Source organism: Armigeres subalbatus, chromosome 2 (assembly GCF_024139115.2).
Source record: "Armigeres subalbatus isolate Guangzhou_Male chromosome 2, GZ_Asu_2, whole genome shotgun sequence".
NCBI classification, from domain to species: domain Eukaryota; kingdom Metazoa; phylum Arthropoda; class Insecta; order Diptera; family Culicidae; genus Armigeres; species Armigeres subalbatus.
In genome coordinates, this window is record NC_085140.1 from 125744824 (window position 1) to 125769431 (window position 24608).

General features: G+C 40.3%; 1 protein-coding gene across 7 annotated transcripts in view; it reads right to left on the reverse strand.

Annotated features, from left to right (window-relative positions):
• Positions 1 to 24608, reverse strand: part of LOC134210810 (protein tramtrack, alpha isoform) — a 149652-nt gene that overhangs the window by 81903 nt on the left and 43141 nt on the right. For 5 of the 7 annotated variants that reach the window (XM_062687109.1, XM_062687106.1, XM_062687105.1 and 2 more), the window contains 3 exons: positions 16691 to 16983; positions 7658 to 8431; positions 7450 to 7558 (listed from right to left, as the gene is read on the reverse strand). In XM_062687109.1, coding sequence (XP_062543093.1) covers positions 7450 to 7558; positions 7658 to 8431; positions 16691 to 16861 — 1054 coding nt within the window. In that variant the 5' untranslated portion in view covers positions 16862 to 16983. The remainder of the gene's footprint in view (positions 1 to 7449; positions 7559 to 7657; positions 8432 to 16690; positions 16984 to 24608) is intronic. The other 2 variants (XM_062687108.1, XM_062687107.1) reach the window with 1 other exon arrangement.

Here is a 24608-nt window from a genome sequence, read left to right on the forward strand (position 1 = left end):
TAATGGCGGATTTTAATCAATTTTAATTGATAAAGTTTTGATGTAGGTATTTTTTTTTTTTTCAAAATTTTATGCATATAATATGCATGGCGATTAGTAACTTAAATACTTTTGAATTATTCTCTTCACAACCACCACAGTGGATGAAGGGCTGTGGGATAAAAGATCAAAATGACAGAATGACGAATGAACAAATTTAAAAAATCTTCCATGCAATCTACCTGACCGAAACAGAATGTTGAATGACATGTTAAGAATATGGTCCTGAACTAAAATCAAGAGCCTACACGATCGGAAGCCTCAATTTGAGAGACATGATTTTTTCGAAACACTTAGTTGTTTCGTTGTAAGAGGATTGGAAGCATCCTTCTACGCTTTTCGAAAGCCTTCTAAGCAACTCGGAGTCCTAGATAAAGGAGTCCTTTCAAGAGGCTAGGAAGCCTCTTTTCAATAGGTTCGGAAATCTACTTTCAAGAGGTTCAGAGGCCTTCTTTTAAGAGGTCCAAAAGCTCCCTTTTAAGAAGCCCGGAAGCCTTCTTTCAACAGCCTCGGAAGCCTCCTTCTAAGAGGTTCGTAAACCTTTGACTTTGAAGCCTACTTTCAATATGCTGTGAAACCTCTTTGCGGAAGCACCCTTTGAAGAGTCCACCTTTCAAGGGGCCTGGAAGCCTTTTTTCAAAATGTCCGGAAGCTTCCTTTCAAAAGGCCCGGAAGCCTCCTTACAATAGGCCCGGAAGCCTCCTTACAAGAGGCCCGAAACCCTTCTTACAAGAGACTCGGAACCCTCCTTTCAAGAGACCCGGAAGCCTTCTTTCAAGAGGCCCGGAAACCTCTTTCCAAGATGCCTCCTGCCTTCTTTCAAGATTCCCGGAAATCTCTTTCCAAGATGCCTCCTGCCTCCTTTCAAGAAGCCCGGAAGCCTCCTTTCAAGATGCCCAGAAGCCTCCTTTCAAGAGGCTCGGTAGCCTACTTTCAAAATGCCAGGAAGCCTCCTTTTAAGAGCCCCGGAAGCCTTCTTTTAGAGTCCCAGAAGTCTTCATTCAAGAGGCCCCCAGAAACCTTTTTTCGATATGCTCGGAAGCCTACTTTCAAAAGGTTCGGAAGCCTCCTTTCAATTCCAAGATGCCTGGCTCCTGGCTTCTTTCAAGAGACCCGGAAATCTCTTTCCAAAATGCCTCCTGCCTCCTTTCAAGATGCCCACAAGCCTCCTTTCAAGAGGCTCGGAAGCCTACTTTCAAAATGCCAGGAAGCGTCATTTTAAGAGCCCCGGAAGCCTCCTTCCAGAGGCCCAGAAGTCTTCATTCAAGAGGCTCACAAACCTCCATTCAAGAGGCTCAGAAACTTTTTTTCGATATGCTCGGAAGCCTACTTTCAAAAGGTTCGGAAGCCTCCTTTCAAGGGCCTCGGAATTCATAATTTTAGAGGATTGGAAGCCAACGTTTAAGAGGCTGAGAAGCGTCCTTTCAAGATGCTTAGAAGCTTACCTTCAAGTGACTCGAAAGCTGCTTTTCAAGAGAATCTGAAGTTTCTCTTCAACAGCTCGATGTAGTGTAAATTTCAGCCAACTTAATGGAGAGCCATATATTCCGTCTATTTTCAGTACCATTTTTCATATGTTTTATGATTTATACTTATTTTCATTTACAGCAAAAAAAATGGGGGGTCAATTCATGCAAAGGCGCGAAGGGGTACCTTTCAAGAAAAAGGTTAAGAGCCGCTGCTCTAGAGTGCGGTGCTGCTTATAGTTATTGTACTTATATGACATTTGCAACACAACACCCTGGCAAACCCGGATATTTTCGCTAGTTGCTTTATATTTCTGTTGTTTTTGACCTCTCTAAACAACTTTTGTCGATACATTTTATAATGAGCGAGAAAGGCATCATCACCGTACTATAGTCCAGGATACAGATTTACGCGGAAAGATGCATTTTACGCCAAAACTATATTTTTTAGAAAAAACTGTTGTTCTACAAAATTGTTCGAAATAGTAAGGCCATCATTATGGTTCTACCAAAAAATAGGGTGGCCAATCATATAAAAAAAAATTAAAAATATTTTTTTTATTTCTCAGAATATTGACATGTTATGTTCTACAAAGTTGTAGCGTAGCTTATTCTAATCAATTTTGCAAAAAAAAAATTCTGTGGCTCTTAAGTTGGCTGATTTAGAGCAATTTTACATAATTGGATTAAGGTGTACCTCCAAAAAACAGTATTTTTGATCTACTTTTTTTGTTTTAGATTTCTCGAAAAAGTCGTCTTCAGGTGACTTTTAGAGCTAAAAAAATGCAACTTTTGATGGGTAAATATGCTCAATATCTTTTTCCGATCGAAAGTTATAATCGTTTTTCTGTCAAAATTACATTTTTTTCATAAGTTGATATCTCCGGTTAGGGCAGACCAAAAAAATATGTTCATACGGCATCTGAAAGAGAAATTAATATTCTTTATTATGTCAAAAAATTTGGGATATGTTATTTTTTTATTTCAAGTTTTATCAATTTTACTAAAATCATGGTTTTTTCAAATAAATTGATATAACTCAACAACGGAAGAAGATACAGATGATACAGACACGAGTATTGAAAAGCCCCAAAAGCTACAGAAAAAGTTTTTTTTTGCAAAATTGATTAGAATAAGCTACGCTACAACTTTGTAGAACATAACATGTCAATATTCTGAGAAATAAAAAAAATATTTTTAATTTTTTTTATATGATTGGCCACCCTATTTTTTGGTAGAACCATAATGATGGCCTTACTATTTCGAACAATTTTGTAGAACAACAGTTTTTTCTAAAAAATATAGTTTTGGCGTAAAATGCATCTTTCCGCGTAAATCTGTATCCTGGACCATAGTGCACCGCTAGGTGGATTATTCTGTTTTTTTCCTTTGATGCGCAGTAAACTAATCATTATCTGATCATCACTAGTATTAGAAAAAGTCAAATTCTGCAATCCGATGCAAGAACCCGAGTTGAATTTCACCGGATTCATGGCTCATACAACCGATTCGCCAATTTGCATCATTGTACGAGTGGTACGCTTCATGACGCATTAGCAGTGCCAATGATGTGCAATACTCACGATCTAATTGCGACATCAAAAGCTATACAAAATCGATTTTTCCAATTATTATGTTTTTGGCTAAAAGTTTTTATAATTCACGGTTACGTGGTGTTTTAAATTTTATTTCATTTTCATTCAGAGAAACTGACTCTGAATCACAGAATTATCCGAATATTTTAAATTATATTAAGTAGGGGAAAAGACGGCTTTGGCAGGTTTTGTTCTATTATTGTCAGGGGGGTTTTTGTTGACCAAATTTTATGAAATTTGGCCACAACATTCTTTGATATGCAAAGAATGTTTAGGCCAAATTTCAGCATAATTGGTTATAGAAAACCCCCTGCCAATAATGGAACAAAACCTGCCAAAGCCGTCATTCCCCCTATTTGAATAAAAGAAGGCCGAATAAAAAAAATCGCGCGCGCTCGCTCCGGTCCACGTTGTTGCTCGGCCGAGTTCATTCGACCTTTTGTGATTCGGCCTTATGTGCTTTCGGCCTTTCGTGATTCGGCCTTTCGTACTAGACCCCAAATCGTTATGAATGACCATCGAATTTCAACGAATCGAGTCAGCTGCTGAGAGGATGCAATGCAGGAAATGCCTCCGCTGGAAACCGTAGGTTCTGATGCACGAAATGGTATCGAATGCTTTGCAATCAACTGATCAATTAGATGATCTGCGATATGTTTCGTTCAAAGTTGGTGTGAACTGGAAGGATAAGGAAAAAGCGCTATCGAAGTCAACATGGCCAACGGGATTATTATTTAGGGAATTTGTAAATAATGAATTTAGTTATTGGGAGCCGTAAAATATTATTTTAAAATGTTTTGTGAGCGTTGATTAACTTATCTCGTAGTTTATTTTCCATTGTGAAACTGTTTAATGTTTGTTATTCTAAATTAATGTGATTTAATCGCTGTGAACTGTATTAGCATAAGTATACAATCATTGCACTATGGTCCAGGATACAGTTTTACGTGGAAAGATGCATTTTACACCAAAACTATATTTTTTAGAAAAAATGTTGTTCTACAAAATTGTTAGAAATAGTTAGGCCATCATTATGGTGCTATCAAAAAATAGGGTGGCCAATCATATAAAAAATAGAACATTTTTTTCTTATTTCTCGGAATACTGACATGTCATGTTCTGCAAAGTTGTAGCGCAGCTTATTTATTCCAATAAATTTTGCTAAAAAAGCTTTTTCTGTAGCTCTCAAGTTGGCTGATTTAGAGCAATTTTACCTAATTGGATTAGGGTGTACCTCAAAAACAGTATTTTTGATTAGTCCAAAAAGTCTTCAGAAGGTGACATTCGTGAAAGGTGGTTAATTTGACATTGATTGGTTGCATAAATAAAATAATTATTTTATTCCTCGTAAACAATTCTTGACGCTTCACTTGACGGAGGTCAACCTAACCAATAACACGCTACGGCGGTAGACAGATGTTTTTCTTCATAAGGTACAGTGGGATAAGTGGGTAAATGGGGTAAGTGAAAAAACGCAAGTATTTCACTGATGAAGCACAGAATTATTCAATTTCACTTCACAATCATACAAGGCCATTCAAATCAATGCGTTGAATAAGTGAAACATGAAATAATGAACCATTTCAACATGCGAGAGTAAAAGTTTATTAACCTTTCAAGTTTATCTTTTGCACAAGTTGTTTTGCGTGTCAATAAATACAAATATTTTTTTATGTTGGTTTTTCATAACACATTCAATTAGTGCATTGATAAGTTGATTTTCTCTGTAGTTTTGAATCCCAGCCACAAAAATTATGATATGAACATCAAGAACTTTGAAAAAAAATATATATTTTTATTGCTTTGCTTGTTTTTATCACGAGTGGGGCAAGTGAAAATTCCCCGACACTGAAAGCTATTCTCTATTTTTTCAAATACAAATAATTCCTATTAGGTGTATATGAACAAATAGTACCAATTCAAACTCATTCGAAGGCTTTTGGGTCTTAGAGTGATACGTGGTAATACAAAATCAATAACCGAAAGTGCAAAGCGTGTCAGTGTATTAAGTAATCCATGTTTGATAAATAATTCGTGAAAAAATGTTATTTATATAGCTTAAATACAAGAATCACTACTATTGCAAATATATCAACTATTATGATTTATTTAGTTGAAATTTATAAAATTTATTTATTTGGTAATGTAGACTCTTCTACTGAAATCATAAGTGGATTGTTAATGAAACACAATATGATTCCAGGTTTGATGAATATTTCAAAGATAATTTCTCTGCATTATCGCCAAGGTTCATTATCTTACTATAAACTTGAAATAGAAAGTAGTGTTAGACACAAATGGAGATGAGATATTAGATCTCAAAAAATTCAAGTAAAGAAAACATAAAAATATAAAAATCATTTAATGGAGGCACTCTAGTGCCCTTTGACTCTCATAAAAATTTTCATCAGTTGACGTGTTTCGTCATCTGTTACTAGATTTTTTCCGTACCGCTAACCGTAACCAATTAGTTTAACTAATATTCATTTAGACATTCATTGTCAGTTGAATTATTTTAATAAATAAACAAATAAACAAATAAACAAAAAAAAAGTCAAAAAGCACCTTAACAGATCACAGTTATGCTCTATTCAGTATAGTTATCATTTGCATGAAATACATGAACAGAAAATGTGTTCTTATATTGAAAAATCCTCTCTTAAAATCAATTTTTCACTTACCCCACATGTGGGACAAGTGAAAAATTGAAACCGAGTTTTTTGTTTTCCAAATATTTTGTATCCTAAAAATATTTTTAAAAGATCTTGTTCGCAGGCATATAAAGATTGGATAGATGATTCGTTATGTCATAAATATGATCAATTTCAATATTATCTTCAACTTTTATGACTTGGTGAACATGAAATATACGATTTCCTTTACCCACTTGCCCCACTGTACCTTACTAAATACTGCAAAAAATTGGGGCAGTTCATCACAGAATAAAAGGTGTTGAATAGAATTTTTCAATCCACTTCGTATTCAAATTAGATTGCATGAATGGTACACACGAACATGATCAATCGCACTCCATTCAACTGTCCTCTGGCTGGCGAAGCTCCACAGGGAAGCTCATAGCAGGTGTGATTCCACTCGATTGCGTGCGCTTTCGTGAGAAACAACAAAAAAACAGCCGAAGAACAAATGAGGCGACATGAGGAGAACGCTGAACCAACAGAAAAAAAAGTTAGCGGGAAGGGGGCCCCAGGAATGTTTAATTTTGATGACAGCCGAAGGATGAGTCAGATATGACGAAATCAGATCGTTATTTATGCACGAGAAAGCGAATGAAAAATAAAAATATTTATTAATAAAATTTTATGAATTCAAAAATAAACCTGTTCATCATAATACAAAAAAACAGGAATGGTGGTGATGCAGAGGACAATTTCTGCATACAGAAAAAAGAACATGCAAGCAAAAATAGTTAAAGAAACTGAAAAATTATAGGTACTGTAAAAAAAGCTTCACCAGTCGCACAACAAATCGACACTGGAATCGAATTTTCGTGTCGTGTATGTGGCGCGGCTGTGAACGTGAATAATGAACGAAAAATTGGACTGTGACAGCACAATCCACAATGTCTGTCCGATTATATTATGGCTTCTGCTGGTCCACTCCACGGGTGTCCCCAGGACATGGGCGTGATGGGGATGGCGTTGGATAATTTCTGAGCCTTTTTTTCTGGCTGAGCTGGCGGCTGCTCTATCGTTAATACAGCAGACGATACGGGTGAAGACGATCGATGACAGAAACGCGATGATGACTGAATGAGATAATAATATCCACACCAAATGGGACATTGTTGAAGCAGTAGGAAAAAAACGTTTTGGCGACAGTGATATGACTTCAGTCTTGAGATAAATTTGAATTTTTATTGGGATATCATGCAAAACTCGTGCCGAACTGATGGCGGCTATCAATATTCGGCAATACCAGGTTGAAAAGTCCAAGACATGATAAAATACAGATACCCGGATTTCAAGACGTGGTATTTGCCTTTGTTAGAATATATACAAAGTTTTAAACAAACTACTGGTGGATCTTTTCGCTAAATAGAAGAACCATGAATTTAAAGTTTAATTTTATGATAAAATTGAAAATAAATTGCACGTATTATGTTAGCAGTAATCTTCATGGTTGGGAAAATGTGACAATGAATTTGCTCTAATTTTAGAAACGACGGTAGAGGACTACTGATGAAAAGGTCGTATGATACTTATTTTTCGGAACATCACATAATCGGTACATCAATACAAAATAAAAGATCGCAATAACAGAGTAAAGCACCATAGAAGAGAAACGCATTTTTGGAAATAGACAATAAACAGAAGGAAAAAGTCACTCACCGCTGTGCTGAGATTGCGATTGCGGGATATTGACTGCCGCCACGCTAGTCGACGTCGCGGATATGTCCATCGGTATGTTTTGCGTCACACCACTCAAGTCTTCGGTTTTCTGTCAAAGAGAAGTATGCAAAAGTGGAAAAATCCATTATTATTGATTTCGGGCGTCTTTGGGTGCACGCACCATCGTCGTGTAATTTGTTCTACTTACGATGATGCTGGGGATATGGTGGCCCGACTCGTCCACACTCTCCTGCGACGATTCATGCTGCTGCTGGTCAACATCGGAACTTGGACTTTCCTTGATTATTCTAATGTTGTTACCAGCTCCGCCCGCTGCTCCCGCAAGCGACGCTAGTGCACTGTGACTGGTGCTGTACGATATGTTATCAACCTGTTGCTGTATGTGCAGATGCGGCACGATGTTTATCGTTCCGTCCGCGTTGGTACCGTGCTCTTCTTGCTGCTGCTGATGCTGGTGGTGCTGCTGCTGTTGCTGCTGGATGCGTTCGGTAGAGAGCGAACCCGACCCGGTCGAGGTTTTCCTTAACCGTTTCCGCCGTGCCGCCGGGGACATGTTGGTGGTGGGGGAGGGTGTCCTTCGCAGCTGTGTCTGCTGGGCCTGTAGCTGCTGGTGGTATTGCTGTTGTTGTTGCTGCTGGGCAGCGACCTGCTGCTGTTGAGATTCTGCACTGCCCCACATCGACTCCGGTCCGCCTGTTCCACCCGGACCTAGACCGGCGCCCACCAGGTCCGGATGGTCGAGCTTGCTCGGGTCGGCCTTACACACCGCGGAAGCGTCCGGCATTTCCGCGAGGCCTTTGATTTTTAGCATCTCTGCCGTTTTTAGCACCTGGGGCAGCTGTTCGGTAGACACATTCACCTCCCCGTAGTACATGAAATCTACCATCGTTTTGAGGTCGTTGTACTGTACGTCCTTCAGTATCACTATCGGGTGTTGGCAGGGGTTTGCGGTGAACAGGGACTGTGAACAGAGAGCAATTGCAAACCATCAGTATGGAAGTATATGGTAGAATATGGTAGCTACAAAGGTATAATAAAGAAAATGACGGATTTAGTCCTTTTTTTTTAAATAAATTTTCATCAATGAATGTACATATAAAAAATCTTCAGAGCAATTTTTGTTGTGACAGCATGAGCATGATGACCGTGCAGTTCGTAGTTTCCACTCCATCATTGACCAGAACAGAACAATCGCAATTGCACAGGGAACCAATGTATGGAAGCATGGGAATTGCTCAATGTGCACAGTCCGAGAGCTCTAGTGTTTCGAATAGTTGATAACGGCGCTGGCCATGTCCTCACAGTATATTGGGGATGGGAAGGAATTGATGATGCAATCACTCGGCCAATGCAAGCCGACACCTCTGCACTCGCAACGAGTTCCTACGACTTTTTGTTTTGGAATCTGGGGGTTTGGTTCTATGGCAGAGGGACGATCGTCTTGGTTATCGGGTTGGCAATGTGATAGTAGTGAAAGGGTGATGTACATATATTCTAACTGGATGCCGAAATGAGCTTTTTTGCTTATTTCGAATTCTAACAGTTACTTGCTAGAAATAATCAAGTTGTAGGTATAGGGATAGAAGATGGAAACGGTTTTAAAATATTTTTTTAAATACAAAGTAGAAGGAATGCAACGTGCCTGAAATTGAACCCACGACTTCCTCCGTATGAGGTAGAAGCGGTAGCCATATGACCGACAAGCCCGTTACCAAGGCGAACTTGTAAACAAACTGGGACAAAGACTAAACCGTCGGTGCTTAAAGAAAGGGCGCTTCAAACTCCGTTTTTCGGAACTTTTATGTAGCTTTGAACTAAATTAAAACTGTACTTGTCGTACAAAATTATCTATAAAATTTGTTTGGGAAATAATTCAGAAATAAATTTAGAATTTTCTCCTGGGATTGTCTCCTAAATAAGGTCGGCAGTAGGAATGAGTCATTAAATACTCACTTGTCATAAGACGAGTTTGTACAGGCCTATTGAATTCCACCACTTAATTGTATCTTGACAGATACGTATTTCGACCTCAACAGTAAGGCCGTCTTCAGTGTCTCGTACTTGACTCGACTCGAGACACTGAAGACGGCCGAGTCAAGTACGAGACACTGAAGACGGCCTTACTGTTGAGGTCGAAATACGTATCTGTCAAGACACAATGAGGTAGTGGAATTCAATAGGATTGTACAAACTCGTCTTATGACAAGTGAAGACATTCCACTAAGGGTCAGTCTCATTTAGAGAATTAAACTTAAAAGTGAGTTCGAAAATTAAAAAATCACCCCGTTATAGGAATGGCTGGTGCTACCCAGCAATTCCAATAGGACATCGATGAAAAATGATTCGATATCTGTCAAAAGTAATCTTGCTCTGCGAGCAGGGTTATTCGATAATTATGGAAATGTCACTTTTAAGTTTAATTTCAGTTTAATTATCCAATTGAGACAGACCCTAAAAAGCTCAAAATAATTTTCTTAACATCAAATACTATCAAAAAAATCTTTCAGCAATACCGAAAAGAATTTATTCTGGGATAGTATCCATAATTTCTCATGAAATTCATCTCCATTTGCTTTTTTTTTAATCCCTTCAAAATTTTATCCAGTTGTTACTTAGAAGAATTTCCCTAGAAATTTGTACGGAAATATCTCCTGGAGGAAACATGCCCTTCATCCTTTGAGAACTGTTCTGGAAAATTCGTTCCTGAAGCAACTTTTGGAGGAATTCCTGAAGCAGTTTTTGAAGGAATCCCTGAAGCCGGATGAATTCATGAGGCAACTACCGGAGCAATTTCTGAACTATCTTCCGGAGGAACATCTTAAACAATTTCCAGAGGAGTTGCTGGAGCAACTTCTGGATAAATTCTTGAAGCAACTTCCGGAGGAATTCCTGAGGAAACTTTCGGAAGAATTCTTGAAGCAACTACCGTAGGAATTCTTGAAGCAACTTTTGAAGGTATTCCTAAAGAAGGAGAAACTTTCGGACGAATTCCTAAAGAAGGAACTTCCCAATTTGTACGGAAATATCTCCTGGAGGAAACATGCCCCTCATCCTTTGAGAATTGTTCCGGAAAATTCGTTCCTGAGGCAAGTTTTGGAGGAATTCCTGAAGCAGTTTTTGAAGGAATCCCTGAAGCAACTGCCGGATGAATTCATGAGGCAAATACCGGAGCAATTTCTGAACTAACTTTTGGAGGAACATCTTAAACGATTTCCGGAGGAATTGCTGGAGCAACTTCTGGAAGAATTCTTGAAGCAACTTGCGGAGGAATTCTTGAGGCAACTTTTCGAAGAATTCTTGCCTCAAGAGACAAATACCGGAGCAATTTCTGAACTAACTTTTGGAGGAACATCTTAAACAATTTCCAGGAGTTGCTGGAGCAACTTCTGGAAGAATTCTTGAAGCAACTTGCGGTGGAATTCTTGAGACAACTCTCGGAGGAATTCTCGAAGTAACTACCGTAGGAATTATTTAAGCAGCTTTCAACTTTTTGATACAACTTCCGGAGGAATGCCTGAAGCAACTTCTGGAGGAATTCCTGAAGAAACTTCTGGTATTCCTGAAGAAGGAGGAACTTACTGACGAATTCCTAAAGAAGGAACTTCCAGATGAATTCCGAAAGAAGGAACTACCGGAGAAATTCTTAAAGACGGAACTTCCGGACGAATTATTAAAGAAGTAAATTGCGGAGAATTCCTAAAAAGGAAATTTTGGAGAATTCATAAAGAAGGAAATTTCGGAAAAATCCTAAAGAAGAAACTTCCGGTGGAATTCCTGAGGAAGAAAATTCCGGAGGAACTCTTGAAGGCGCAACTTCCGGACAAATTATTAAAAAAGTAAATTGCTGAGAATTCGTAAAAAGGAAGCTTTGGAGAATTCCTTAAGAAGGAACTTCCGAAGTAATTCCTAAAGAAGGAACTTCCGGAGGAATTCCTAGAGAAGGAACTTTCGGAGAATTCCAAAAAAATTCGGAGAAATCATAAAAAAGAAACTTCCGGTAGAATTCCTGAAGAAGAAACTTCCGGAGGAATTCCTGAAAAATAAACATCCGGAGGAATTCCTTAAGAAGAAACTTCCGGAAGAATTCTTCATTCCATAGCTAGGAACTTCCGGAGGAATTCCTAAAGTAGGAACATCCGGAAGAATTCCTAAAGTAGGGACTGCCGGGGGAATTCCTAAAGGAGGAACTTCCGGGGGAATTCCTGAATAATGAATATCCATAGGAATTCCTTAAAAATGAACTTCCGGAGGAATTCCTCAAGAAGGAACTTCCGGTGGGATTTCTAAAAAGGAACTTCCGAAGCAATTCCTAAAAAAGGAACTTCCGGAAGAACTATTCAAGAAGGAACTTCCGGAGGAATTCCTAAAGTGGGAACTTCCAGAGGAATTCCTCAAGACCGGACTTCCGGAGGAACTCATAAAGAAGGGACTTTCGGAAGAATTTCTAAAGAAGAAACTTTCGAAGTATTCCTATAAAAGGAAATTCCTAAAGAAGAAACTTCCGCAGGATTAGGAAAACTTCCGGAGAACTTCAGAAACATTCCTCAAGAAGGAACTTCCGGAAGAATTGCTAAAGCAGAAACTTCCAGAAGAATTCAGTAGGTACTTCCGGAGGAATTTCCAAAGAAGGAACTTCCAGACGAATTCCTAAAGAAGGGACTACCAGACGAATTCCTAAAGAAAAAACTTTCGGAGAATTCATATAAAAAAAAATTTCGGAAGAAAAAACTCCCAGAGGATTATGAAAACTTCCAGAGGTTCCTAAAAAAGGAACTTTAGAGAAATTCCTTATGAAGGAACTTTAGAGAAATTCCTTATGAAGGAACTTCCGGAAGAATTCCTAAAGTAGAAACTTCAGAAAAAATCCCTAAAGTAGAAGAATTCCCAAAGAAGGAACTTTCAAACGTATTCTTAAAGAAGGAACTACAGGAAGAATTCCTAAAGAAGAAAGTTCCGGAGGAATTCCTTAAGAATGAACTGCAGGAGGAATTTCTAAAGAAAGACCTTCGGAGAATTACTATAAAAGGAAATTTCGGAAAATTCCTAAATAAGGAACCTCCGGAGGAATTCTTAAAAAGGGAACTTCCGGAGGAATTCTTAAAGTAGGAACTTCTGGAGGAATTCCTAAAGAAGGAACTTTCGGACGAATTTCTAAAGAAAGAACTTTTGGAGGAATTAATGAAGAAGGAACTTCCAGACGTATTCCTGAAGAAGGAACTTCCGAGAGAATTTCTAAAGAAAGACCTTCGGAGAATTCCTATAAAAGGAAATTTCGGATAATTCCTAAACAAGGAACCTCTCTAGGAATTCTGAAAAAGGGAACTTCCGGAGGAATTTTTAAAGTGAGAACTTCTGGAGGAATTCCTAAAGAAAGACCTTCCGAACGTATTCCTAGAGAAGGAACTTTCTGAGGAATTCCTAAAGAAGGAACATTCGGAGGAATTCCTAAAGAAGGAACTTCCGGAAAAATTCCTAAAGTAGAAACTTCCGGAAAAATCCCTAAAGTAGGTACTTCCAGAGGAATTCCCCAAGAAGGAACTTCCAGACGGAGGAATTCTTAAAAAGGGAACTTTCGAAGGAATTCTTAAAGTAGGAACTTCTGGAGGAATTTCAAAAGAAGGAACTTATGAAGGAATTCCTAAAGAAGGAACTTTCGGAGGAATTCCTAAAGAAGGAACTTTCGGAGGAATTCCTAAAGAAGGAACTTCCGAAGAATTCCAATGAGAGGAAATTTCGGATAATTCCTAAATAAGGAACCTCAGGAGGAATTCTTTAAAGGGAACTCTCGGAGGAATTCTTAAAGTAGGAACTTCTGGAGGAATTCCAAAGGAAGGAACTCCCGGACGTATTCCTATAGAAGGAACTTTCGGGGGAATTCCTTAAGAAGGAACTTTCGGAGGAATTCTTTAAGAAGGAACTTTCAGATGAACTCCTTAAGAAGGAACTTTCGGAGGAATTCTTAAAGAAGGAACTTCCGGAAGAATTCCTAAAGTTAAAACTTCCGGAAAAAATCGCTTAAGTAGGTACTTCCGGAGGAATTCTCAAAGAAGGAAGTTCCAGACGTAGTCTTGAAGAAGGAACTACCGGAAGAATTTCTAAAGAAGAGTTCCGGAGGAATTCCTTAAGAAGGAACTTGCAGAGGAATTCCTAAAGAGGGAACTTCCGGCGAATTCCAATAAGAGGAAATTTCGGGAGAATTCCTAAAGTAGAAACTTCCGGAAAAAATCCCTAAAGTAGGTACTTCCGGAGGAATTCTCAAAGAAGGAACTTCCAGACGTATTCTTAAAGAAGGAACTACCGGAAGAATTTCTAAAGAAGAAAGTTACGGAGGAATTCCTCTGTAAGTACAATCAGAGGAATTCCTGAAGAAGGAACATCCGGAGAATTCCAATAAGAGGAAATTTCGGATAATTCCTAAATAAGGAACCTCCGGAGGAATTCTTAAAAAGGGAACTTCCAGAGGAATTCTTAAAGTAGGAACTTTTGGAGAAATTTCAAAAGAAGGATTTCCCGGGCGTATTCCTAAAGAAGGAACTTTCGGAGGAATTCCTTAAGAAGGAACTTCCGGAGGAATTCCTAAAGTAGAAACTTCCGGAAAAAATCCCTAAAGTAGGTACTTCCGGAGGAATTCTCAAAGAAGGAACTTCCAGACGTATTCTTAAAGAAGGAACTACCGGAAGAATTCCTAAAGAAGAAAGTTCCGGAGGAATTGCTTAAGAAGGAACTTCCAGAGGAATTCCTAAAGAAGGAACTTCCGGAGGAATTTCTAAAGAAAGACTTTCGGAGAATTCCTGTAAAAGGAAATTTCGGAAAATTCCCAGAGAAGGAACCTCCGGAGGAATTCTTAAAAAGGGAACTTCCGGAGGAATTACTAAAGAAGGAACTCTCGGACGTATTCCTAAAGTAGGAACTTCCCGACGTATTCCTTTCGGAGGAATTCCTAAAGAAAGAACTTTTGGAGGAATTAATTAAGAAGGAACTTCCGGACGAATTCCTAAAGGAACTTGTCCCGATTGGAAAAAAAGGCGAGATGGAGGCGTTTTATTAAATCTTGTTGATTTGGGTGATGCTTTCCTGATTTTGTATTTTTTTTCGCTTTTTGATTAAGGTTCTTGTCCACTACGTTATTCAGTATTATTATTTTATTTCATCATTGATTATTTTGCATTAAACTGTGATCGAAGATCATATAGATCAGTGGCCATCAGCATGCTTACTATCAAGGGCCGCACACGAATTTTGAACTGTTGCAACATTTGGTTTTCATTTCATGTAAAATTTGAAAGCTTAATCAAAATGATTGTTCATTTCTATTTCACATTTGAACGAAATTTGTTGCTGTGAATCTTCCTCAACAACATTCTTGTAAGAACATTTAGTTGATACTAACAGATACTTTTGCGATAGCGGACTTGCCACGAAAAAAAAGGTTTTCGCAACAACATCTTTTCAGCATTGTTTGCAGAAAATATTTAAATCTATTTTCCAAATGATCATAAGTCGTCCAATTCTAAGATTTTGAACTTTTGTTGAAGGACAATACAACCGATTCCTTAATTTCAATCTATGTTCAAGAAACTCAAATATGCGAAATTTATACGCGTTAATGCGTGGAATGGAGAGGTTTTGATTAGCTTAATAGACTCTGATTATTTTATTTTCTATTTGGGCAGTCAAAACATAGAAATCTTTTAATTCTGTGTCATTGAACAGATTAAAGTGAGATCACGTGACGCCGCTGATTATGTCAAATAACGACAAACATGTTTTTGAAGTCAGGTGAATTGGCTAGCAGGCAGTGTTGAATAGTAAATCTGCATTTCGCACTACACTGGATTCTGTTTTTACGTGATTTACATTTTCTCAATTTTCCACTCGTCCTAAATATTTAACGCATATTAATTATCACATGTTGCGAGGATTTTGGTGGTAAATTGAAGTCACACGATCAAAAATACGAGCGAAAAAAAATCGTGTAAAAACAAAATCCTGTGTATTTACCATGTTTTGAATTTTACTGAAACCTTCTATTCATCAACTAATCGGAGAGTGATGTTAAACAAAATTCGTAGCGTGAAGTACGTGGATAGCTTATTTTCTGAAGTTAAAAATCAAGGAATTTTTAGTTGGATTTTGCCAAATCCTAAGTTATATTAGAAACATTTTTATAGAGAGCAGTGTATGACAATATTATTTTGACTTTAAGTTCAACATTTAGCTCGATTGAATCTGCAATAAAATGGACCAATTTGCTATTTTTATAACCCGGAGCAATACCATTGAAGTCGTTTGCTGTAGGCCTAGGTGCATTCTTCATATGAGGCAAAAACTGGGCATGATGAAAAACGGACCAAATGTACTGCCATTCTACGAATAAATGTCTCATGTACATAGGAAATCCCAGCAAACATGGGACAAATATGCGTATGACGGCAGTGTAGTGCATATCCAAAAAATCCTTCGAGGACCGCACTTTGAAGATCACTGATATAGGGGAACTGTTCCGATCTCCATCTCACTGTACATATATCCATCACATCGCTAAACAAAGAAATACGGGATACAAATTCGTCGCTTCTTTTTGTCAACATGCGTGCTCACTGCTGAAAAAAATTACAAAAATAATAAACAAACCAAATTCCTTTCCATTGCTTTATTTTTTATGGGATGGAAATAGAAGCTATGAGATGAAGTGGCAAACCGTTCCCCTAAATCGAATCGTTTATGCTGCTTAATCTTACAAAGTGGCGTATAGGCTATTTTCAAATAATAGTGTTAATGGGTAATACTCATCGCACTCTTGAAACAAAAAAATACAACGAAAAACTTGCATGTTGTAATTTGCCGCATACGTCACTTTGCCAGATTAGGGCAGTATGACGCGATATGAAACTAAATAATGTCACAACGACGTGGATATATGTTTGGTTTCCATATCAGTGCCACGTTTCCATATCAGTATACCTTCAATATAAAATCAACAAAGTCAACAAAATATAATTGAAAAAAAAATGCTTCCCATCGTTGCAAAATTTGTGCAGTATTTGTAATGCGGTATTTACAAATCTTTTTCTTTACCAACAGCCACAACTGTATATCTTTACTATCATGAGCCGAATATAAACGGCAGTGCACTGCCACTTGCCGGTTTGACGATTACGCTGCTAACTGTGCAGCAGGCAATAATAATAAAAAAAGTGGCTACAAAAACATCACTCACCTGAAAGTAGGAACTGCACGCCGACAGCACCACCTTGTGGGCCTGCAGCTGTCGGCCCTCGGCAGCCAGTGTGACGTCCACCAGGCTCTCATTGTGCAGCAGGGTCGAGAAGACGGAGATGAAGTTCGGCTGGTGATTGTTCCAACGTAGGCAGTACTGCTGCACCGACATTGTGGCCGCCAGGTTCCACCAGCGTAGCTTCGTTCCCGTGGCCAATATTAGTTGCGGGTGAAACAACTAACTAGGATACGAGAAGTTGGACTACGGGGCGCGCGCGTAGCAGCACCGCACTGCTGAAAAAAAAGAAACGGAGAGAGAAAGGGGAAACCAAAATGAAAACAACAATCATCATCGTTGGCAAAGTGTGCTTTCACTAACTAGGGTGACTGACTACAATATGAGATGTTCAAGGAAGGACGGACTGACTTAAGTTTAATTAGAATACCAAAGCATATTATTTTATTTGAGCATCGAAACTTGTCGAATAAACACATAGGTATGCAGTACACTGGGGTCGCTTTTTACGCGAGTAGATTTTTATCAATTTCTCGGTCCACTTAAATTTCCTATATAAATACCACCTAATTTTACTTCGATTTGTTGATCAGGTAAACTCAATGTGTTTATCCAAAAGCTAGAAACAAGCGAAAACATACCGCGCAAAAAGTGTGTAATGCAGTAATTATTTTTAATAAATTTACAATTTTTTGAAATAAACCTGTCATCGTAAACTGATGAAGACAATACTCAGTTTATTGGTGGATTCAGAGTATTGGCCAAACATATCTTCTTCTGCTTTATGGTGTTTTGTACGTTGGGTACATTGCTCTATGTCTAATATTTACAACGTAAACGCTAGTATCACTCAATATACTAAATGATAATGAGTGTTATTATCATTTAGTATATCAAAGGATACTAGCGTTTTACCTTGTAAATATTAGACTAAGAGCAATGTACTATAAGAGAAATTTGTACCTGGAATATAGGACTCCACCATACGACATATTTCGGAATTCAGACTCTAGAATGAGTTATTGGCTGCATACTAAATGATAATTAAATGATAAGTTCAATAACTGCCATCGAAAGCTCTCAATTATTAACTTTGGCATTGCATAAGCTTACAGAAAGCCTAGAATAAGAAGAAGTGATGTGAAAAGATCTCTTCTGCAGACGAAGCGTGCAGACAAGAAGAAAGAAGGATCTCCTAGGATAACCAGATGAGATGGTCACTCTGTCAATGACTAGGACAGATAGCAGCAGGCATGTGGAATTCCTCACCACCGGCTTTCGATTATATTATTAGCCCACCGCTGCCGCCGAGCCGGAGGCGAAAATTCCATTTCATGTGTGAAACGACAACAACAACAACAACGAAGCCGGCGACGATGATGACGATTACGAGTTCCGCCGGTAAAAGGAAAAACAGAAGAACGAAGAGCAAGGTCACAACAACCACACAGCACGCCGCACCGTCGACGATTGTGGGGTGTTTTATAAATGCCGGCTGAATCACGATGCTTTTTTCCCCGTCTTTGGGCTATTATCTATGCCTAGTGGATGCCAATTTGTGTATGTGTGTATGCACGGCACACGCGGTTGTTATTATTTACTCGTGCACGTATGACGAAGCGTGTTGATATCAACAGCACAACCCCGGTGGCAGCCAAACGGCAAGCACACGCGAACTACTAGTCACACTTAGCACCTCTTCCATCGGCATGGTAGGGAAATCGGGCGAGAAAATGTGGGCAAAATTGGTCATAGTTTAAGGTGAAGGTTAGCTGCGTACCGTTGTTTACATATTTGTAGGGAGCAGTTCTGACAATCGATGCGTTGAAAGTTCAAAGAGGTAGGGTAGATGTACCAATAGTAGTTATAGCATCAGTTGTCGTACTAGTGCATTATACACCAAGTGGCACATCACATCACCACAAATCATGTTCTGATCAGTGAACCATATTCATATGAAACGATAACACCCTTCATCTCTTCTAAATCAAACAATCCATAATAAGGTATTTTATGGAACGTTTCGCGGTCGCCCGATTATTTACTTTTATTGTTTTGTTTTGGTATGATTCTGCGTGAACATTCCGTTAGGTCCGAACACAAAATAATGTTTGAAACGTTTTACTTTTCATTCGTGTTTTCCTCAGCTTTTTATGCCTTAGAATGCAATGGTAATGAGTAATCTAACAACACGTTTTAGGAACCATATGAAAAACTTTGTTCTAAAGCCCTGGTGGCCGAAAAGTAAAATAGGTAGAATGTTATGCCAAAAATTACCAAACAAATGGGCTCCCACTAATTGTCAAAGTAGATAAACATGAGAAAAACAGCTGTTTCGATGTCTCATAAAATGCCTTATTGTAATAATAATAAAATGATTTTGCTTAATTGTTGTCGTCCTTTGCACCAGTTGTCGCACTAGTGGTCCCATTGTAGCCAACACCAAGAGAAATAAATGAGATTTGCTATAACAGGAACCAAAATTAGGAATAGTGCCACAACGGGTACACGCGTTAAGTTCATATTATGGATTAAGCAATTCTGTGGACTATCACGAATGTTAATGTGGTTTTCATATTTGTTTAACCCTTTCAGGCCCACGGTGTCATATATGACCCCAACAGGAAAATGGATATATAAAACCGCACGATGGATGAAAGTGAACACTCTCTTCAGTAAAATTGCATGAAATTAACTCCCCTATCAGGGAAAAATATCAGGCATGGGCGATCAAGGCCCTACGACAACCTAGAACGTCATGAACACGGTGAAGCTACGAAAGAGACAAATTTAGGTGTACTGGCAGCGGATTCTATTGTTTCAAAATATTTTTTTTATTGAAACGTATCCGCAGAGTTACTGTGATGTACAATAAACTATTTTTTAAGTTCCTTGGACGTTCTAGATCATCCAAACATTCTTTGAGTTTAGAACTTGAAATCGTTTCGTTTGAATCTCGTTTCGGTACTCAAAGCTTCAATATCTGTTCAATTATATCCATTACACTTCCCGGGAGGTCAACGAATATGGTGAGATAGTTTCGAGAAATTGTCGAAAATCCAAATTGTACTTGAGTTCAGGACTTGAGATCTACAGCTGCTTGGAAGCTCTTTGCGTAACTCAAACCTCCAATATCTGTTCAATTATATCCATTCAACCTCCTGGGAGGTCAACGGATATTGTAAGATAGTTATGAGATATTCTGGGAAATCCAAACTGTCCTTGAGTTCGGAACTTGAGATCTACAACTGCTTAGAAGCTCGTTCCGGTACTCAAAGCTTCAATATTCGTTCAATTATATCCATTACACCTCCGAAGAGGTCAACGGATATGGTGAGATAGTTTCGAGAAATTCTGGGAAATCCAAACTGTCCTTGAGTTCGGGACTTGAGATCTACAGCTGCTTAGAAGCTCGTTTCGGTACTCAAATCTTCAATATTCGTTCAATTATATCCATTACACCTCCCGGGAGGTCAACAGATATGGTGAGATAGTTTCTAGATATTCTGGGCAATCCAAATTGTCCTTGAGTTCAGAGAGGTCAACGGATATTGTAATATAATAATGAGATATTCTGGGAATCAAAACTGTCCTTGAGTTCGGGACATGAAATCTACAGCTGCTTAGAAGCTCTTTGCGGAACTCAAATCTTCAATATCTGTTCAATTATATACATTACACCTCCCGGGAGGTCAACGGATATGGTAAGATAGTTATGAGACATTCTGGGCAATCCAAACTGTCCTTGAATTCGGGACTTCAGATCTACAACTGTTCTTTTCGTTATTCGAAGCTTCAATATGAATTCCATTATATTCACTACACATCCCGGGAGCTCAACGGATATCGTAAAATAGTTTTGAGATATTTTGGACTATCCAAATTGTCTTTGAGATCTAAAGCTGCAAAAAATATTTTGAAACGTTGGTGGTCACAAATTTACTGCGTAATACCGCCTAAAAAAATTTGGGCCTGAAAGGGTTTTAAAGGAGCAGGAAGGGAAACCTTTCGCTTGAAATATCAACACCACCCACATGCCTTTCATTTTTTTTTTAATAGTTGTTCTTCAGTATGGCGACGATTGGTACACGCTACAGATTTCTCAAAGCACAGTTGAGAGAAAGCAGGCATCGCCACTCTAAACAATTTCTTGAAAGTTTTATCCAGAAGATAAACCTGCCGAAATCTGAAAAAGTGACGTGTGCGCCACTTTACAAAAATGGTGTTATTGAATAGGTAGTACCTATCGAGCTCTTTAACAGAAAAATGGAAAATATGCATGTTATAAAAATTCCGTCAACATTGATTGGAATAATGGCCTATCTATATATATATTTGCGGGCAGCAGGGACTATGTCCAAGGGCTTGACGATCCCTCCCCAGGCCATCTGCGAGTTGTGGCGCCTGCCTAGGATGTGGTGGGGTTTGACAGTGGGCCCTGTTAAACCTCTATAAAAAGCTGCATGTATCCGCAAGTAGGCCCCACCAAAGCGACCGTGTGCCGCTCAAAGCGCACAAGCCCAAGTCCTGGTGTTAGGTGGGACGCTAAACAGCCCTGACACGACGGCCCTCCGACGAGACAGGAGGTTTGCGCAGGCCCAATAAGCCGCCTAGAAAACCAATCATTACGAACAATATAAGAGATAATGCGACTCGATATAATCGGCAAAGACCTAGGCGACGAATACAGGATCACGATTGGAAGCTTGGAACATGGAATTGCAAGTCGCTAGGTTTCGCAGGTTGCGACACGATGATCTACGATGAATTACATCCCCGCAACTTCGACGTCGTGGCGCTGCAGGAGATTTGCTGGACAGGACAGAAAGTGTGGAAAAGCGGGCATCGAGCGGCTACCTTCTACCAAAGCTGTGGCACCACCAACGAGCTGGGAACCGGCTTCATAGTGCTGGGTAAGATGCGCCAACGCGTGATTGGGTGGCAGCCAATCAACGCAAGGATGTGCAAGCTGAAGATTAAAGGCCGTTTCTTCAACTATAGCATCATCAACGTGCACTGCCCACACGAAGGGAGACCCGACGACGAGAAAGAAGCGTTCTACGCACAGCTGGAGCAGACATACGATGGATGCCCACTGCGGGACGTTAAAATCGTCATCGGTGACATGAACGCACAGGTAGGAAGGGAGGAAATGTATAGACCGGTCATCGGACCGGATAGTCTACGACACCGTATCGAATGATAACGGCCAACGATGCATGAACTTCGCAGCCTCCCGCGGAATGGTAGTCCGAAGCACCTTCTTTCCCCGCAAAAATATCCACAAGGCCACATGGAGATCACCTAACCAAGAAACGGAAAACCAAATCGATCACGTTCTAATCGACGGTAAATTCTTCTCCGACATCACGAATGTCCGCACTTACCGCAGTGCGAATATTGAATCCGACCACTACCTCGTTGCAGTATGCCTGCGCTCAAAACTCTCGACGGTGTACAACACGCGTCGAAGTCGGACGCCGCGGCTTAACATTGGGTGGCTACAAGACGGTAGACTAGCCCAAGAATACGCGCAGCAGCTGGAAGTGGCACTTCCAACGGAAGAGCAGCTAGGCGCAGCGTCTCTTGAAGATGGCTGGAGAGATATTCGATCCGCCATTGGTAGCACCGCAACCGCTGCACTAGGCACGGTGCCTCCGAAACAAAGAACGACTGGTATGACGGCGAATGTGAGCAGTTAGTGGAAGAGAAGAATGCAGCATGGGCGAGATTGCTGCAACACCGCACGAGGGCGAACGAGGCACGATATAAACAGGCGCGGAACAGACAAAACTCGATTTTCCGGAGGAAAAAGCGCCAGCAGGAAGATCGAGACCGTGAAGAAACGGAGCAACTGTACCGCGCTAATAACACACGAAAGTTCTATGAGAAGTTAAACCGTTCACGTAAGGGCCACGTGCCACAGCCTGATATGTGTAAGGACATAAACGGGAACCTTCTTACGAACGAGCGTGAGGTGATCCAAAGGTGGCGGCAGCACTACGAAGAGCACCTGAATGGCAATGTGGCAGACGAAGATGGCGGTATGGTGATGGACCTGGGAGAACGCGCGCAGGACATAATTCTACCGGCTCCGGATCTCCAGGAAATCCAGGAGGAGATTGGCCGGCTGAAGAACAACAAAGCCCCTGGGGTTGACCAACTACCAGGAGAGCTATTTAAACACGGTGGTGAGGCACTGGCTAGAGCGCTGCACTGGGTCATTACCAAGATTTGGGAGGAGGAAGTTTTGCCGCAGGAGTGGATGGAAGGTGTCGTGTGTCCCATCTACAAAAGGGCGATAAGCTGGATTGTAGCAACTACCGCGCAATCACATTGCTGAACGCCGCCTACAAGGTACTCTCCCAAATTTTATGCCGTCGACTAGCAACAACTGCAAGGGAGTTCGTGGGGCAGTACCAGGCGGGTTTTATGGGCGAACGCTCCACCACGGACCAGGTGTTCGCCATTCGCCAAGTACTGCAGAAATGCCGCGAATACAACGTGCCCACACATCATCTATTCATCGACTTCAAAGCCGCATATGATACAATCGATCGGGACCAGCTATGGCAGCTAATGCACGAACACGGTTTTCCGGATAAACTGACACGATTGATCAAAGCGACGATGGATCGGGTGATGTGCGTAGTTCGAGTTTCAGGGGCATTCTCGAGTCCGCAGAGGGTTACGGCAAGGTGATGGTCTTTCGTGTTTGCTATTCAACATCGCTTTGGAAGGGGTAATACGAAGAGCAGGGATTAACACGAGTGGTAAAATTTTCAATAAGTCCGTCCAGCTATTTGGTTTCGCCGACGACATAGATATTATGGCACGTAACTTTGAGAAGATGAAGGAAGCCTACATCAGACTGAAGAGGGAAGCTAAGCGGATCGGACTAGTCATCAACACGTCGAAGACGAAGTACATGATAGGCAGAGGTTCAAGAGAAGACAATGTGAGCCACCCACCGCGAGTTTGCATCGGTGGTGACGAAATCGAGGTGGTAGAAGAATTTGTGTACTTGGGCTCACTGGTGACTGCCGAAAATGACACCAGCAGAGAAATTCGGAGACGCATAGTGGCTGGAAATCGTACGTACTTTGGACTCCGCAAGACGCTCCGATCGAATAGAGTTCGCCGCCGTACCAAACTGACAATCTACAAAACGCTAATTAGACCGGTAGTCCTCTACGGACACGAGACCTGGACGATGCTCGTGGAGGACCAACGCGCACTTGGAGTTTTCGAAAGGAAAGTGCTGCGTACCATCTATGGTGGGGTGCAGATGGCGGACGGTACGTGGAGGAGGCGAATGAACCACGAATTGCATCAGCTGTTGGGAGAACCATCCATCGTTCACACCGCGAAAATCGGACGACTGCGATGGGCCGGGCACGTAGCCAGAATGTCGGACAGTAACCCGGTGAAAATGGTTCTCGACAACGATCCGACGGGCACAAGAAGGCGAGGTGCGCAGCGGGCAAGGTGGATCGATCAGGTGGAAGATGACTTGCGGACCCTCCGTAGACTGCGCGGTTGGCGACGTGTAGCCATGGACCGAGCCGAATGGAGAAGACTCTTATATACCGCACAGGCCACTTCGGCCTTAGTCTGAATAAATAATAATAATATATATATATATATATAAAAACCAATCTATGTATGTATGTTCGCTAACTACTTCTGAAGGCCGATTTCAACCAAATTTGGTACACACATTCTTTATCCTCAGGGGAAGTTAACAAATGAGGGTGGGAGAGTCATTTGGAAAAAGGGGAGGGGTGGTGAGAGGGGGTTTGCATAGAAAACGAACTATTCTGTGTAACTACTTTCAACTCCCATGACCGATTTCAACCAAATTTTGTACACATATTCACTATGAGGAGACAATCATATGAGA